The sequence below is a fragment of the Polypterus senegalus genome, chromosome 4, assembly GCF_016835505.1.
Source record: "Polypterus senegalus isolate Bchr_013 chromosome 4, ASM1683550v1, whole genome shotgun sequence".
Taxonomy (NCBI): domain Eukaryota; kingdom Metazoa; phylum Chordata; class Cladistia; order Polypteriformes; family Polypteridae; genus Polypterus; species Polypterus senegalus.
The window spans coordinates 167,240,127-167,257,370 of NC_053157.1; the positions used below are offsets into that span (position 1 = coordinate 167,240,127).

Below are 17,244 nucleotides of genomic sequence, written 5' to 3' on the forward strand. Positions count from 1 at the left end.
TTTTCCCAACCTAAGCTCACTGATTCATGCTGCTTGTATAGAAATGTAATGCTTCTCTTACAGAACATGGAAAAATATTCAACACATCTATACATTGCTAATCACAGAGCCCACTATTAAATTACACAATATTTCCTTATTTGGTTGATGTTTCATTTCCAATTTTTTATCCTGAGTAATGTATATCCTGTGTAAGAAAATGTAAAGGCAACCAAACTCAAGTTTTGAATAGCCAGCTTTATCTATATTTTTATTACATCAGTCTGTAAATTATTTTGTAATTCTCATTTCTGTAATCACTGACTTCCTATGAAAATGTTAATTAGCTTCTAAAGCTTTGGAAGACCAATGTTCTTCAAAGTTACTAAATGGTTGCTTATTAAACACTTAGTTACTGGTTTTTTTTTATCTTTGCATCTGAAAATAAGTAATTACTGCATATAAGACTTCATGAAAATAAATTCAAGCAAAGAAATTATTTAAGTAGAAGATTTATCCCTGGGCCTGCATATATGATTGTACCATAACGTATAAACCTGAGGACAAACTAAAATTGTTTTATACAACTGAAATTCTAACTAAAACTAATGGTGGCTGCTCCCAAAACTCTAGGTTGAGTGTAACTACTAACATTTCTATTTGACACAGAAGCTCATTGCAGAAGTTAATGCCACATGCAACACATCTTCAATGTAAACCTTTAATATTTTTAAAATTATATAAAATTACAGCGTTTCAAGAAGATAAAAAAAGTGGAAGAAAAGGACACTCACCACCATCTGACACTGCAGCAGACTGCAAAAGAACACAAAGAGACATTAGTGACCAGCAATCTTCATGACCACACACAGGAAGATAAATACTTCTCCAACATCACTCTCCCTAAATACACATCCAAGGACAGACTGAGCACTAATGGCAGCTTGTTAAACAGCAATCTGATGTTTCAGATGTAGAAAGGAGGCTGGGCCAAGATAATATGATTAGACATGGCGAGACACATTTTTTCACGCAGCTGTTACCACCCTTTTGCAAACTGCTCAATGCATTGTTTATGCCCTGGGACCTGAAAAAACATAGCATCACACAAGCAAACTCTCTCAATTTAATTATAGCAAGTCACAAAGGTCCACTCATTCTTTGGAAGCAGTTTTATGTTATATATGGTAGAGATGTAAACCCCGATTCTTATTACAAACTGCTTTTTCGCTCATCCCCCCAGACATCCTTTTTTAATTAAAGCTTCCTGTAAAAATAAACTAATTTAAAATGTGAAAAATACTACTATTAGAACTGAAAATGAAGTCTGTGAATAAAATGCCTTAACTATGCTCCACAAAAGAAAAAATAAGTCAGAGGTCATGATTTACAGACTTATGGTTTAAATTCAAAATATTATACTTTAAAGGAATTTGGAGACACTTTGCATTTCAAAATATTCCTTTTAATACCACATAAGACAAATTGCAAATACACCAATCCATAAATAATATTAGCAAAGTTCTGAAATGTGCTGCGACATGGTACTGTACTGAATAGTAAATAAGCGGATACTTAAAAACAAACAAAACACTGCATATAGCTATCTCATATTGATTTATGAATAGAAATTTAATGGTCTACAATAGAATAAAATTAATCATAGGTTTTACATGTAACCTTTACATAGATTTTATTTATAAAATTAAATACTGTACTCACATGATGACTAAAACCATTCATCAGAGGAATAATAATGATAAAGCATTCTTCAAACCTTATTCATTACAAAAATAATTAAGAACTATATTTATGACATAACAGTTAACGCTTTCATAGTATTACATTTATACCCATTGAACAATATGCAATACAGTGTGCTTACAGTATGTAGAACTTGTCGAAGATTACAATCAAGTGTTGTATGCCAGATATAACCATTATGTCAGAATTCATTCTGGCACTTAAAAGTTTTATTAATACAGTAAGCAAATGCAAAAATGCAAAATAAAAGGAAATCCTCCAATGTTGTATTGTTTTACATATTTGAGGGCAAACTGGAATAAAAGGCAAAAAAAAGCATGTGTTCCATAAGCACAAATTACTATTAGCAGTCTTTGCTGAATAGTAGTATATGCAAAGACACTGAAAACAAATACTGTTATTTCCAGGCCACTAAACAACAAGGTCAAAGCTGCTGTGCCAATTTCTGTCAAAGATACCACACTGCAGTATTTTCCAAGAATCGTTCTTTGTACTTTTAAAGCATTTGACACCTTACAAGTAGCTATAAAAGGACGGATGAGACTTCTAGCCAAACAACAATTAAACAAAGTAAAGACACCAAGAAAAAACAGCATGCCTTAGTCAACCTAGTGGGTGGATGGCAAATGGTTTGTCACCCAAACAGTTTTTAGCCATTTTTTAGTTCTCACAATTTAGATTCAGCAGCAACATCTTAAGTAGATGGGTTAGCAACATCTTCAAATGAGAGGAAAAAAATTATGATTTATTAACATTATTCTAACTAATTTGTCATTTAAAAGGTTAAGGGGTCATGATATTGTATTGAAAGGCAATGCTAAGTTGGCCCGGTAGGAATAAATCTGGGGGAGTTATTGTGTGCGCCCTGCAACGGACTGGGCCCCCACTCAAGGTTCATTTCTGCCTTGCACCAGATGCTGCACAGGTGTACAAACCTGAATGACAGTTAATGGGGTTAGAAATGAAATAAATGTATATGCGAACAGAGAAATGAATCAAAACTACCCATGAATTTAAGAAAAATGCTAAACATTTTTTTCATCTTTCAACATTAACATCTATAAGGCTTGTGGTAGATAAAATAGAGTAGCAATAACAATATAAAACGCTTAATTTGATCCAGGGTCATATGAATGGTCAGTATCATCATACTGAATTCTATTAGGAGGTTTTCAGAAATGTTACTGCCGTTCTTTCTTATATTCTGTAAGTGCCTTGAGCATGGGAAAGGCACTATATAAATAAAATGTATTATTATTAATGAAGATTTGCTTGATTCTCAAAAACCATCAGCTTTACAAGGCTTTCAGTGATCCAAAGATAAATAAAAAACATGTGAATTGAGGCCATATGCAGTTAATTTACACAATACATATAAATAATAAAAACAAATAATGACCATTGTTCACAATAACAGAATTTAACACATTTTACATATAATTTCAGGCCTGTAGCATACATATTAATTCAAACTTATATTTTAAAAGAAGCATTCACCCGCCAACATGCAATAGTATTGTTCTCATTGCCAAGGCAGAGAGAATGTTGCAAAATGAAAATAGAAGGGCCAGGCTTTGTTAAGGGATATAAAACTATAATATTAAAACTTTCAGGACAATATACTTTCTTAAACTCAAATAAGCCAAGTGTTCCAAACTACACACTATCAATTATTGAACAAAAAAGTTTTTAAAAATGAGCACACTGTACAAGTGTCTTCTGGAATGATCAGGTGGACCAAAACATTACATTTTGTAATAGGAAGTGGCCGAACCCCAGCAGATGGCAAAGGCCTCAGTTCCTACAACAGAGTTTCACACAAGTGTAGTCATTGATATCTGCCAGACCTCCAGATCACACCTATCCAGGCAATGCAGAGTTAAATTAATTAATTAAAATAAATAAAATGAAAACAAAATAATGTCAGAGCTCTGAGACCATGTAACAAATGACATAATGCTTCACAGTCCAGGGATGAGAGAGTATAAAAATTAGTTTTGGGGATTCTGAACTGGTTTGTATTTATACTGTAAAAATTTCTTGAAACATCATAAAGAGTTGGCAAAAAAAATTGTAAATACCACCTTCTGTGGTAAATGAAAACTTTGGTTATTTTCTCAAAGTAAATGACATATATTCTGGTTGTTAGATTTCAATCTGGTTGGGTGTGACTAATATTCTGGTCTCTGGTTTCCATAACCCTGAATGGTGTGACTTTGATAATAAAGGGATACTGTATGGATCAAAGCAAATGTTTTTATGTCTAAAAGTAGCACAGAAGTCTAGATGTCTTTGACTTCATCAGGAATGCTTGTACTTCAAGTTTAAGCCATTCAACAAGGGGAAAAAGCCTCTGTATTACATGAACATTATCATTATTTTAGAAATTATTAACAAGTATGCAGTGTTTTACAGACTTTATGGTTATTCAAAAGGTACACCTCGAGCGTGTTTCAGAGTAAAAAATTTATTGTTGACAATAAATATGACATTATAGTAAAAGTCAGAACCCAGCTGCTTCTTTCAAAAATAGATTAGATAGATAGATAGATAGATAGATAGATAGATAGATAGATAGATAGATAGATAGATAGATAGATAGATAGATAGATAGATACTTTATTAATCCCAAGGGGAAATTCACAAGAAAGTGGTAGAAGTGATCAGTGAAATAGAGAAAAATAGAGATAAAAAGGTAAAAAGATAAAGTCGTATACGGAGCTGCTGGAAAGGCTGCCACTAGGATGCGGCGCCGGAAATGAATAAGATTAGATAAACACTTTAGATGCATACTGCATCAGAAACATAATAAACTAAGATAAAGAGTAACAGGACAAATAATATAATCAATCATGAGACAGACTGACAGATAGACATGTATTGCGCAAAGATGTCAAAAAGAATTTGGAGTAAAAGCATTTAGTCTAGCACGTCAGGAGGAAATACTGAATTGTCTGATAGCAGTGGGCAGAAATGATCTCCAGTGGTGGTTCTTAGCACACCATGGTGGAATGATCCTGTGGCTAACAGTGCTCCAACAGAGTGCCTTTTGGAGGGGATGGAGGGGATTTTTCACAATGGCACCCCATTTTCCCACCATTCTTTTTTTCCTCAACAGCTTCCAGTGTGTCCAGGGTTAGCCCTGTGACAGAGGAGACTTTCCTAATATATTTGCTCAGGCATCATACTTCTTTTGAGCTCAAGTTGCTTCCCCGGGAGACCAACAGCATAAAACTGCTGCAAAACACTAACATCTACAGTTATTCCCAGTTTCAAATAAAAACAAAGAGCATCAGATCCCTAGGGTGGTAGTATGTATCGTGATCGCGAGTGAGAGAATAAAAGTGAAAAAAAAAAAAAAGGTAACTTTTACAAGTACAGTACTATAAATGTACATAGTCTGTTACAGACACAAACCAAATGTATGTGTGTACTGTATAATATTAAAAATAAGAGCAGCTCACTACTGAAAACAGTAAATATAGGAGACAGTCGGGATCACACCGGGGACTCTTGATTATAAGTCGGCAAATCTTACCGCTACGCCACGGAAGCTGTTGTATTGTCCTTGAACCTTTTGTGAAAGTGTTTATTTGATCTTTGGACTTCAGGCTTTACACATTCTATACTTTATGCCTACATTTTGTAACATTTATTACTAAAATATGAAAAAGTTTCTGTTTTAACAAAGTGTTTACACAGATTACTGTAGAAACAGAACACACATGAAATGCATGTGTTCCAAATAACGATCTATTATTTCCACTCTAAAACTCCAGCAGTTCACTCCCAGATAATCAAACAAGGCATAAGCTGGGAGAACTCAGTGAACGTTCTGCAACAGTGGGGGATGGAATAGCAGGCTGCTTGTCTTAATCATCACATTTACAGGACAAAAGACGCTGATGGAGAGGTGCAAACGGATTTAAGGTGGGCCGGATTTACGAGTTTTCTCATAGGCTCTGGTAATTCTAGTGTTAATGTCTTCAATAGTGATCTTAATTTCTAACTATTAAGAGCAAGTATTTAATTTAATATGTTAAATGTTCTAATATCATATGCTTTGATTAAATAAGCAGGTTTTAGAATGTATCAATAGATAATACTATATTTAAGTCCATGTGCTTGTTACTGCATCATGTACAAGTATTTCACTTTATTAAAACACCCACACTTCTTATGTAAGAGCATCTGACACTACAGGGAGTATATTTATGTGGGAAAAGCAGTTTAATTTGTTAAAAACAAAGAAAAATAATACCCCTCTCTTGAAATAGCTAACTGCAACTACTGTGTTTTTATATGAAAACCACGATGCACAGAAATACTGCCAGCCTTTGACTGAAGTTCTCCATTTTACTTCAAAGTAATAAACATGTGTTTTGTGCATGTTCGCCCTGCAACAACTACTACTTCCTGTCATTACTAAACGGATTTATAACACAGCAGATTACCCTTCTTTTGTAACATTTACAGGTTTTAGGGTAACAAAATTAAAAAATGTAAAAGGAGGAAAACAAAAACTAAAAATATAGTAGAAGCACTGCCCCCTCTTGTCCTTTCGGAAAAAAAGGCCACTCATGCCCATCATACTCATTACAATATTCATCTTTCCTAGGAATTCCGGTCTCTCCCATCTACTCAAAAATGACAAGTCATTCATTATTCCCTTTCATTAAAAGGTACATGTTTTTTCCAAAAACATGGAGGCAAGAATAGAGGGGAAAAGAATAATTCTGCTCTGTCTTGATGCCACTGAAAGCCCCTTATTAATTGAAAAAATAAAGTACAAAGAAAGGTGCATTCCATTAGCATAGATTTGGAATCAAACACACATCTGTTACTCTACCTAATGCTCAGTAAAAAAAGCTTTTATTTTGCTTTTGTTATTTATTATATACTAGTGGGTGCACTATGCTCCAGCCACTTCACATCTCTGCCACTCACGTTGTGAAGGGGGGTGGGGGTTTAAATGCACGCTAAGGAGATATTGCCTGATCAGCTGCTGTCGAGCTGCATGTTGATCATTTAAAAGCCTCACTGCCTTGTCTCACGAGAGACATCAAATTTTATTCCAAGAAGATCACGTATTATCTCCTTCCAAGACTTTTTTTTAATAATAGAGAGATTTGTTAAGTTGGATCGTTCATGGGTGGCATGGTGGTACTGTATTCAGATCTCAACATAGTCACCATTTGTTTAGCATTTGCAAATCTTTCACTTGTCTGTTCTGGAAATTCACCCCACATACGGCAAATATTCTCCAACATTGTAAACTACCACATGTTAGAGTAACAACTGACATTAAATTGACTTAGTATGAGTTAGTGTATCTATGGACAGATCAACCAGAAGTTATTTTGGTCAAATACTTGTAATTTACATGGACATTTTGTATATTTTGACTTTGTGCAATCTGTCATGTACATCAGACTGAAATTATTTTCATTAATTTTCTTTTGTACATCATTAAGTAGACTGCTTGCTAGTCCTCTTAACTAGTAACTAGCATCAGTAAAACAGAGTATCTCGGTCCTCTTTACTATTATTCACAAACTCTGATGACATGCCACCAATGTTCAATGTTTTTGATTTTCTTAGAGCATGCCATACGGCCAAATGTTTGTGGACACCTGACATTCACACCTCCATGAGCTTGTTAAGATATCCCATTTCAAAATCACGGGCATAAACATGCCCCACCCCATAAGGATATACCTCTACTCTTGTGGGAAGCCTTCCACAAGATTTTGGAGTGAGTCAGAGAGTTTGTGACCATTCAGCCTGAAGAGCGTTATTGAGATCAGGCACTGATGTTTGATAAGAAGATCTGTTCAGCAATCGACATTCCTATTCATACCAAAAGTGTTTAATAGGGTTGATGTGCAGGCCACTCGACTATTTGACACCAAACCATGACTTTATGGACCTGCTCTTTCCCCAGCCCCCATACAAAAGTGACACAGTCAAGCTGGAACAGAAAAGGTCCTTCACCAAACTATTGCCATACAGCCAGAAGTCCAGGCATAAAAACACATGCAGGATCATCTCCATTATCTACAGCCTCATTGCTTCATTCATTCTCTCACCTTGCTCACATACACAGGTCTACTTAACTGGGCTGAGACTACTGGCAATTGTAGTCATTTTATGGTTACCATCCTGAAAACAATCCTTTGGTGTCCGTTAGGACCAACACTGACCCCAGTTCTGTCTTCCATACACCCTCATTGATGTCTGCATGATCTCTAGGAGTCCACAATTTTCCATGCTCAGCACAGTTGATCTCCCCTGGGAGTACTGTTGCCCTCGCTCTCCTGTGGTGCTTCCCAGACTGCACTGCCTACACACTACAGCACTGATCTGATTCCCTGATCCTGCTCTCATTCTCTCTCTCTCTCTCCTCTTCTTTCCTTTGGTTTCTCTTTCTTCCATTCCTCTCTCAATCTCTTAGTGAGTCCCTTTTCATCCAAACAACCAAATGGTGCGCCAAACGACCAGCAGAGCCCGAATGTGGGCTATTTTAACCACATGCGTGCGAGTTAAAAGCAATTAGTGAATTCCATCATTTTAAAAAACAAACATGCACTGCCAAAAACCTCTTACTCCCTCAACCTCAAGATTACTCTCCTCAACACCCTACAGAATCAAACTTCATCATTCTGACAGAGCATTCTTCCCAAATGCACACATTTTCTATAATCAATTAAGTATGAAACTACTGTACACTACACCCCTACAACCTTCAGTTATTAGGCCACAATTCAAAAACCATATTCGGTAGAACACTTTCTTTGCAATCTCTGTTAAACAGGGTATTAACACAGATGGTCCATGCCACTTAGCACAGTGGGCACATTAAGCTCCATTTCCCAAACCAGAAAAATACTAACACAGACTACTACGCTGTTATTAAAATTGTATAGGTGTCACTGTCTGGGATTAGGGGTCCTTGGTTATACATTTTAAGTTAAATGGTTTTACAATTTCATTAACTTCTTTTCAAAGATCTAGTTGCATTCTTACTGAAATTACTTATCCCTTGTCAGACACGCAGGAACAGGGACATCTTCATGGATTTTTCAATACTTATTCTACCTGTAATTCCACCCCAGACTATGGGTTGGCAACGTTGCTTACACCTTTTCCTTTATTTTACCTTCAGATTCGAGGGAAACAAGAGAAATTATGTTCCAAATAGGTCCTTAAGATCATCACGCATCTGTTTTCTAAACATTGCTAAGGTAAAATACAATAAATATAGAGAAGCGGCCTTCTGTTTTTATGCACCAAAGATTTGGTATAACCTGCCATTATATATTCGTCAGGCCTCTTCTCTTAGTAAAAAAAAAAAAAAGCAGCTGAAAACATACATTTTATTCTGGTTTTTAGTTTGTGTTCACTTCATTATATTCATGTGTTTATTTTACTTTTACCATTAATCTTAATATGATTTCTTAATCTAACTTTTATTATAATCCTTACTGACTGTATTTTGTTTTTTATTGATTGTTAAATATTTTTTTTTTCTATTTGTTATTTGCACTCTCTATAAGGCACTTTGAGCTGCATTCAGATATATAAAAGGTGCTATATAAATAAAATATTATTATTGTTAGTATCATTCTCTCATCACTTTCGGCAGAATCAATTTTATTTAAGAGAAATATGTTGTCTGGATGGGAATGAACAGCACATAACACATGGTAGCAGTCTGACTGTACCTTATTCTCCCTAACAAATAGTTTTAAGTGAGCTCCACCAATCACTTTGCATCAGTCAGGCACCCAAAGAAGGTGCCACAGCATGCTGACAACTAGCAAATTTGCCAATTAAATATCCAACAAATGTGCATTTACTTATTACTCTGTTTTTCTCATATGTATAAAAATTGGATGACTGCACCAAAAATCTCTCCACACCTATATTAATACTAAAACATTCTGATTGTACCAAACTGTGAAAATATTTTGTGTTTATGGTAATTCAAAAATTACATGCATGGGATGAATACACAAAAGGAAGAACTTACAGTTTATTTAGAAACAATAAAGCTTGCAGTCCCTCTGGACTTTCCCCTAATAGTTTTCTCCCTGCCTGCTCAATGACTGGCTCTCCTTTTTTACCCAACTCTTAATTACTTCCAATTATACCTACTTCTATTTTTTTGTTTCCTTTGGCATTACTTTCTCAATGCAATACACCTTTGCCTTAATTCTCCTCTTGACTATACAATCAAAGATATCAAGCAGTGACAGCTTTTACAACTCATCCTGGAGATACTCCTGACAAGACCTGTTATCGTTTTGCCATCAGCATTTGCTGCAAAGTTGATACACATGAGCTTCTGTTCAAGGAGTCCCTGGTGTTCCTCTTTTACTGGGCTCTGTGTAGCATACATTGGGCTTCCAGGCCACCACTATGCCCTGTACTTGAAACAGGAAACACATTTTCACTCATTAAAGTAATGGCCTGTGTGCTGCAATATAGCAGCCTAGAGTCAAATTAATAGTCTCTTGTCACTCCTCCCAGGCATTAACTTTAAAAGGGGCAAAACATGTTTTCACCTAGAAACCTCACACTGTCCACCTATCAACTTCAAAGTCTTCAGACTTCTTACTAATCCTTTACTGCCTCATTTTCTTTTTGGTACTCCTAGTGGCTTCCCCCCAGGGAAGCTGATCCTGGGAACATGATCTGCTACCTCCAAGTAGCCCCTATGTTACTTTACTGACAAAAGGAGGTGATTGTCACTGCTAAATTGCTGATCTTTATCCTTGCAACTCAGTTGAGTGCCTCCATACAATACATACAGTAAAACTTATTTTTTATATAAAAATGTTTACACACACCCCCCTATACATACTGTACATACAAATTCAGTATATATTTTTAAAAATACATTTGTAGGCTGTTTTACAAATTTATTTTTCTTTATAAAGTGTATATTTTATATTTTAGTGCATTACAGAAATGCTTTTGAGATATTTGTATGTTTTACATTTTCACATTTCTTACTAGCTTTATTAAACTAATAAAAGAGATAGTTAAAAAGTTGCAGAAGGTAATTTTCACAAGAATATGGCCAAAATTTAAACATAGAACCTCCACAGATGAAACTATGCAAGCTGTCAAAATATCCCCACAGCTTCTGACCTCCAACAGCACCAGACTCACCGTAACTGATGACTAAAAGTACAAAACTCCTGTGTAGTCAACAGATTTGCCATGAGAAAAGCCTTGAAATGAATACCGTAGAGCTAAAAGGAATTAGTTTACACTTTGGTGCCAAGTTTCTAATCTATAAAATAAACGATTCATAAAATGTAATCCAAGTTTTAACACTGTTGCTCCATATAAAGAACATTAAAAAGAGGTGTCTGTGGCAAAATGGAGGCAAAATGAAAATAAGTATCTTTACAAAAATAAGAACTTAAGACAACTGTTAAGCAATAAGAGACTGGTTTACAAATCTTACAGGTCTGTCTCCCAACTGATGCCATGGCTTCATATAAATGATTAGGCTTTTTTTTTTATATATATAAAAAAAAGAAAAGATAAAAGTCCTTTTTGGCCTATAAACTGTAGTAAACTTTTTTTAACAGCAGCCTTCACCACTAAAATGTTTATCTAAATAATAACACAGGTCATGTAGCTCTTCTTCTTGTTTTTTTTAACAAAATAAGTAAACCCAAAAGAATGAAATGTTAAATAACACACCTAAGAATCAATTAAAACAGATTAAGCTATCTAAAACAAAATCAATCAATATTTTAACAAAATCAAAAGAATTAGCTTTTGTAATGAGTAAACACAAATTAAACCTTCAATAGTTAATATCAGCAATATTGTGACAACAGTAAACAGTGTAAAGGCAGATATCTGGAAAAAGAAAAAGAATTACCTGCCCTTTCCAGAGATGCATATTCCACACCTGACCCATCTTAAAAATTCTCAAGCCTGCTGTTTCATGGCCATATTGGGGCAAACAACAAAATCTCCAAGCAGCATTGAGCACAAGGCAGGAAACAGCCCTGGGGCAACAGGGGCCATTCTTACACAAATAGGGCCAATCCAGACTCGCCACTTAACACATGCGTGCGTGCATGCACACACACACAAAAACATATCTTTGATAATATAGGAGTAAAATAAGAGAGTATTCAAAGGAAAAGCAATACAGAAAAAAGGATAATGTGCATCTCCACATAGACAATGACCAGGCTTGGAATTCAAGCCCAAGACGCTGATTTAGTGAAGCAGGAGTCAGCAGTTCTAGCCATTGTGCTTCTGTGCCACGAAAAACTTTAATTTAAATCGTTCAATACATTTTTATTCTTTTGTCAAAAAAAACTAAACATCCATGTTTTCTTGAGTTACCATACCATAGTAAAAATCATGCATCAGTCATTTATTCATCTTCCAGACTTGCTCATTATAATACAAGAATATAGTGGAGGACAATGGCTATCCTGACAGCAATAGCAAGAAACAAATGTAGTCAGTAAGCCAGTTTGTCACAGGCACACTTACACACTCAAACATGGCCCTTTAGATTCATCAACCAATGTGACGTGAATGTCTTTGGGATGAAGGAGGATACTCCGGGCGAGAGCATGCAGCAAGCAATAAAGTAAGGCAGGAGCACTAACCACAATTCACCATCCGTACTCCTCATTATTAAAAGTAAATAGTTTAATAATGTATCTAATGAGTTCATAACCTGGACTTTGTTGGAATAAAATGGTGGTTAAAAAAAACTGTAAATGTTTTGAATATTGTTGTTTCAGTCAAGTAGGCCAAGTATCTTAAACAATATAATAAAAGAACCATTTTTTTCTTGAACAGTATACTGTTCAAATGAATAGTTTAAAAATAAAGTACACTATTGAAAAAATATATGGCTATTAAATTTATTTAAATTTACAACTTCAGTTTTATTTTAAATCATATCTGCATCTTAGAATCCTATACAAATTTGTAATTTACTATGTATTTCTGTATAATATTTAATCTAGCATATTTTAAAGGTTAGCTTGCTAGCGAGGCAGCAAATGACATTATTGAATGAACTGCTGAGCTATTTGCAAGCCTGTTACTGCAGTTTTTAGAAGAAGCAGTAAGATGTTCAAAGAGGGAAATCCTCATCAGAATTGTTTTGGTAACATAACAGAAGAAGGCTGTTAGGTGTTTGTTTGTTTGTTTATGCAGACAGTATCACTAAGCTGAAGATACACCTTTGGGCTTCTTAAGTTGTGCAATGTTTCCCAGCCAGGAGTGCAAAGAGTGGCAAGTTCGAAGTGGGACAAACAAATGCATGTATAAACAGCTTCACTGCTTGATATATTAAATAAAAAGTGTTCATGCACATATAATATCTAAAAGATTCATTAATCAACAGTTGGAAGTGTATATATAATCTAGAAAACAGGCATAATGAAGCATATAATATCATCATATTAAACAACAGGATAACCATCCTAACACTGGTGACTGTGTAAAAGGCAAAGGCACAACAGGACAGCAATTTTAAAAAGTTCAAAAAGATTGGTGTAGTGTATCGGGCTTCAAGGCATTAGCCAAATGGAAGAAAGACACTTTTGTTTTGTTGACACTGTGTGGTTATCATCATTGCCTCACTCTTCAAGAGAACCTTTCAGTTGCAGCAGATTCAACTATCAACATGTTCACCTGGTGAGCCAAACTTTAATGTTTCACAGGACTGTACCAAGCTGACCCCTACAGAGTTAATCTGCTGCTCTAAATTTTATATTCTTGGTGTCATATCTGTCCCAAGAGGACAAACTTCCAATGATTTGCCATATGTCCAACTGTTGTCAGGTTCAGGTTGGCCACTGGCTCAGTTAAACTGTGTACAGAAGTAAACAATTACATACAAAAAACAGGTTCATCTTTACATGCACCACTTACTAATACCATTTAAGATCAATTCCCCAAATACTCCTAGCCTAGATGCTTCAGAAGTAAATCCACATCTACGAGATAGTCAGGCCTTATTGTCTCAGGCAAATTATCCAGCTGATTTCCTCATGATATATGAAAAATAGTCACTGCAGCAAAAACATACAGTAGGTTCACATTAAAGTTTAATACAGTCAAGCCTCCCACTAGTTGAGCTCTTCAAAAACAACAGTCCCCCGCTTTCCTCAAAGGCAACAATCTTAAATCTATGTGTTACATCATCGCCCTGGGTATGAAACAGTCTGGTCAAAAGAATAAATTGATGTTTGTTGAAAAGAGCTGTGATTAAGAATGTGACATCCCTGTTGTTTATAGTCACCAGACTGAAAGGGAGAAGCCAAATGTTTGAAGTAAACAAAACAGAACAGAATCAACTGCATTTCGGCATGGACCCTGCATGAGAAAAAAGGTCACGCTGGATGATGCTGATAAATCTGTACAGTATTACACTACAGTGCTGTGCAAAATGTCAAACCCACTCCTTCTGTATTATTCAGTTTTCTGAGAATAATATATTTATCAGTACTACTACATATTATATTCATGTTCATGATCATCCTGACTTACAATATTACTGTTCTGTATAGACTGCATTTATTTTGTTCAGATACAAACACATCGGCTACAGTATTGGGGCCATTTATTATGTGGTAGTGGTAGTGGTAGTTTTTCATATTGAAATCTCTTTGAATTAAATATTTTAACATTAAAAATCAGGCACATTGATATAACTAATTATAACAAATAGAAAATAAGTGCTTAGGTAGCAATCTAGCTTAATTCGGGGAAAAAATTAAACAAGAGTCAGAGCTTTTATTAGACCTCAAAATATTTTTCTAATTCACTGATTTTTTTTAGCATTACAAATGTCATGAATGTGAGCTTTCTGTCATGTCAGATGTATTGTTGCTGTCAAACTGGTCATATTGAGTATGAATGTGTGTGTGTGTGTGTGTTTGTCCTGCAATGGACCGACATCCTGTCCAGGTAATGTTTCTCTCTTACACTGGGTGACGACTGGAATAGGCTCCAGCTGTTCCACAGCCCTGCCCTGGAGAAGCAAATTAGCAAAGCGGATGGATAAATAATGTTCCCACACATTTCACATTTTCATATACCAATAATATTGCTTATAAAAAGCCTTTTCCAGACACTATACTAGTTAAGCATTGTCAGTTCAAATGATGTACAGTGTTTTCGAAATCAGTATTTCTTAAAACATTTTTGTTCTTGTGACCCAACCCCAGGCTCTCCCATCAAGATTTACCACTGACAGTCAACCATGTCCCACTTTAATGACACATCTTGAGACCCTTTGCAAGTCGTATACAACCCATTCCCATTGAATATAATAGCGACTTACAATTCTGCAGGACCTAAAAACAGGCAGCCCTCAACCCAAAATAGGCTGTGACTAATGTTTAAGAAACTACGATTTAAATGTCACACATTTATCATATCAGCAACCTTTGTCTCTTATTCCTGGAGAACAGCCCTAATCATTATAGGTACACACTTGAGCCAAACTCTTAGCACATACTTAGCTTAACCACATGCTCATGAAAATAATACAAGTCAGGAAAACATCTCTTAATCTGTTTGCTGTGACATATGAAAAACAGAAATAATTACTAGTGTTAATTTAAGTTTGCTTACTGTGACTGTTTTCCACAGTTCATACTAGTGCCCTGGATTATACAATGACACGAATTTACAAGAGTTTTATTTCCTAACAATGTTAATTATTATGATACACTATAAAAATAAATTGATCTCTGTCAAAAAGTGAATCTTTATACTTTACTGACTTAGAATTCAATATAATGTAGAAAGTTACAAAAACAGCCAAAACTTAATTTTAAAGTGAAAAAACCAGCACAATCTAAAAAAAAAACTAGGTTGCCCCATATTATTCGTCATCAAATACATTCTGTCTTTGACATCAATCCATGTTTTTAACTCTATTTTCCGGTGATGGTGGGCTCAAGCCTATCTTTTCTGCCTTGGTTGCAAGGAAGGAGCCCACACATACAGAAACCAGCAGTCAATTGCAAGTTAGACTCATGCATACTAGTCCAAATTTGATTCACTAATCAACCTAACACGCAAATCTTTGCAAAGTAGGAGCAATAACCAAATACCTTTAGAAAAGCCCACACAAATAGAGGGAAATCATGTAAACTCAGCCCAGACAAGTCACTGAGCTTAAGTTAAGACCCAGTCTCATGGATCTGTAAGTCTGCTGCGCTAACCACTGTGCCATTGTGATGCCTCTATTCTAGACACTGTAATTATAATTAATAGATTTAATACTATAATCAAAGACCAAACATTCTGTACTTTAAAAATAGCATGTTTCTGCAATAAGCAACCTGTCATATATTTCAAGTTAATGGATGGTTAAAGAATGTCCAATAATTCAAAAGCTCAATTAAACCTAAAATCCCAAGAAAACAAAGAACATTGTCAGCTCTGATTTCAAACAGTGTTCTGTAGCTGTCAAGAGTGAGCACTCAGGCAAACCTCTTGAGAAAATGTGGGTTGAGTCAGCTTTTTTTCTCTCTCCAAACACTAGCCTCTCTACTACTTCTCAAACACCATTATACAAAAAGACAAAAATGTCCTTGTGCAATTATTAGTTTGTGTATCAGCACGGACACAGCTTCTCAATTAGGTCCAGGCCAGGAAACAAAAGCATTCTTAAGAAATATCCATTTTGTATGTTACGCTACATGCAATTCTTCTATTTAAAATACACTACATATTTTTCCTACATGACTAATATAATAAATTAGCTTTAAATATTATGAAGAAAACCAACCATAAGCTCACACAACTATTATAGCATCCACAAAACTAAGATTTCGTAAATCAGCATAAATTCACACATAAAACACGTTTTTAACATTAGACATACACATCAAGATGGTGTTAAACTAAAAGCAAATGTTTCAGATGGCATTACCATCTCTAGACAGACCTGCTTGCGTGTATGAGGGATACATTTTATTGGGTGTGTCATTTTTCTTGCAGACAAAGCAAAACACACTGAAGCAATACTGGAACCAAAATTAGTGGTCACTACAAATTTTCAGCATGACTGTACACAGATTAAAAACCACAGACCAGCTGCTCAAGTTCTCAGTCTTTAGACAGATAATGCTTTTCAGAAAGTTTTCCCTTAACTTCAGTAGCAGCTAAGCATGAAAATTAAGAACAGAAAAACCAAAGCTAAAAAAATTCCACACAAGTCCATGAACACTACTTTTTTAGGGATGTAGATTATACATTTCAGTTCTATACTACATTTCTTAAGCTCAAAGCACTTAATTCTCTTTATGAAAAAAACAACAAAATTAAATTCTGATAATCAATCTTCTCATACATTTTCAAGTAAATCATTAAAAGCAGTCAAGCCAAATGTAAAGATTTCAGGAAAAGGTAAAATAAACATTAAAAAACGAAAAGATACATGAAAAAGGATACCTTACCGGGTCTTGATACCATACAGTGACTTGT

The 17,244-nt window shown here is 35.2% G+C and overlaps 1 protein-coding gene across 5 annotated transcripts in view; it reads right to left on the bottom strand.

Annotated features, from left to right (window-relative positions):
* rgs12b (regulator of G protein signaling 12b) overlaps positions 1 to 17,244 on the bottom strand; it is a 233,183-nt gene that overhangs the window by 92,436 nt on the left and 123,503 nt on the right. For all 5 annotated transcript variants that reach the window (XM_039751636.1, XM_039751635.1, XM_039751633.1 and 2 more), the window contains one exon: positions 774 to 795. In XM_039751636.1, coding sequence (XP_039607570.1) covers positions 774 to 795 — 22 coding nt within the window. The remainder of the gene's footprint in view (positions 1 to 773; positions 796 to 17,244) is intronic.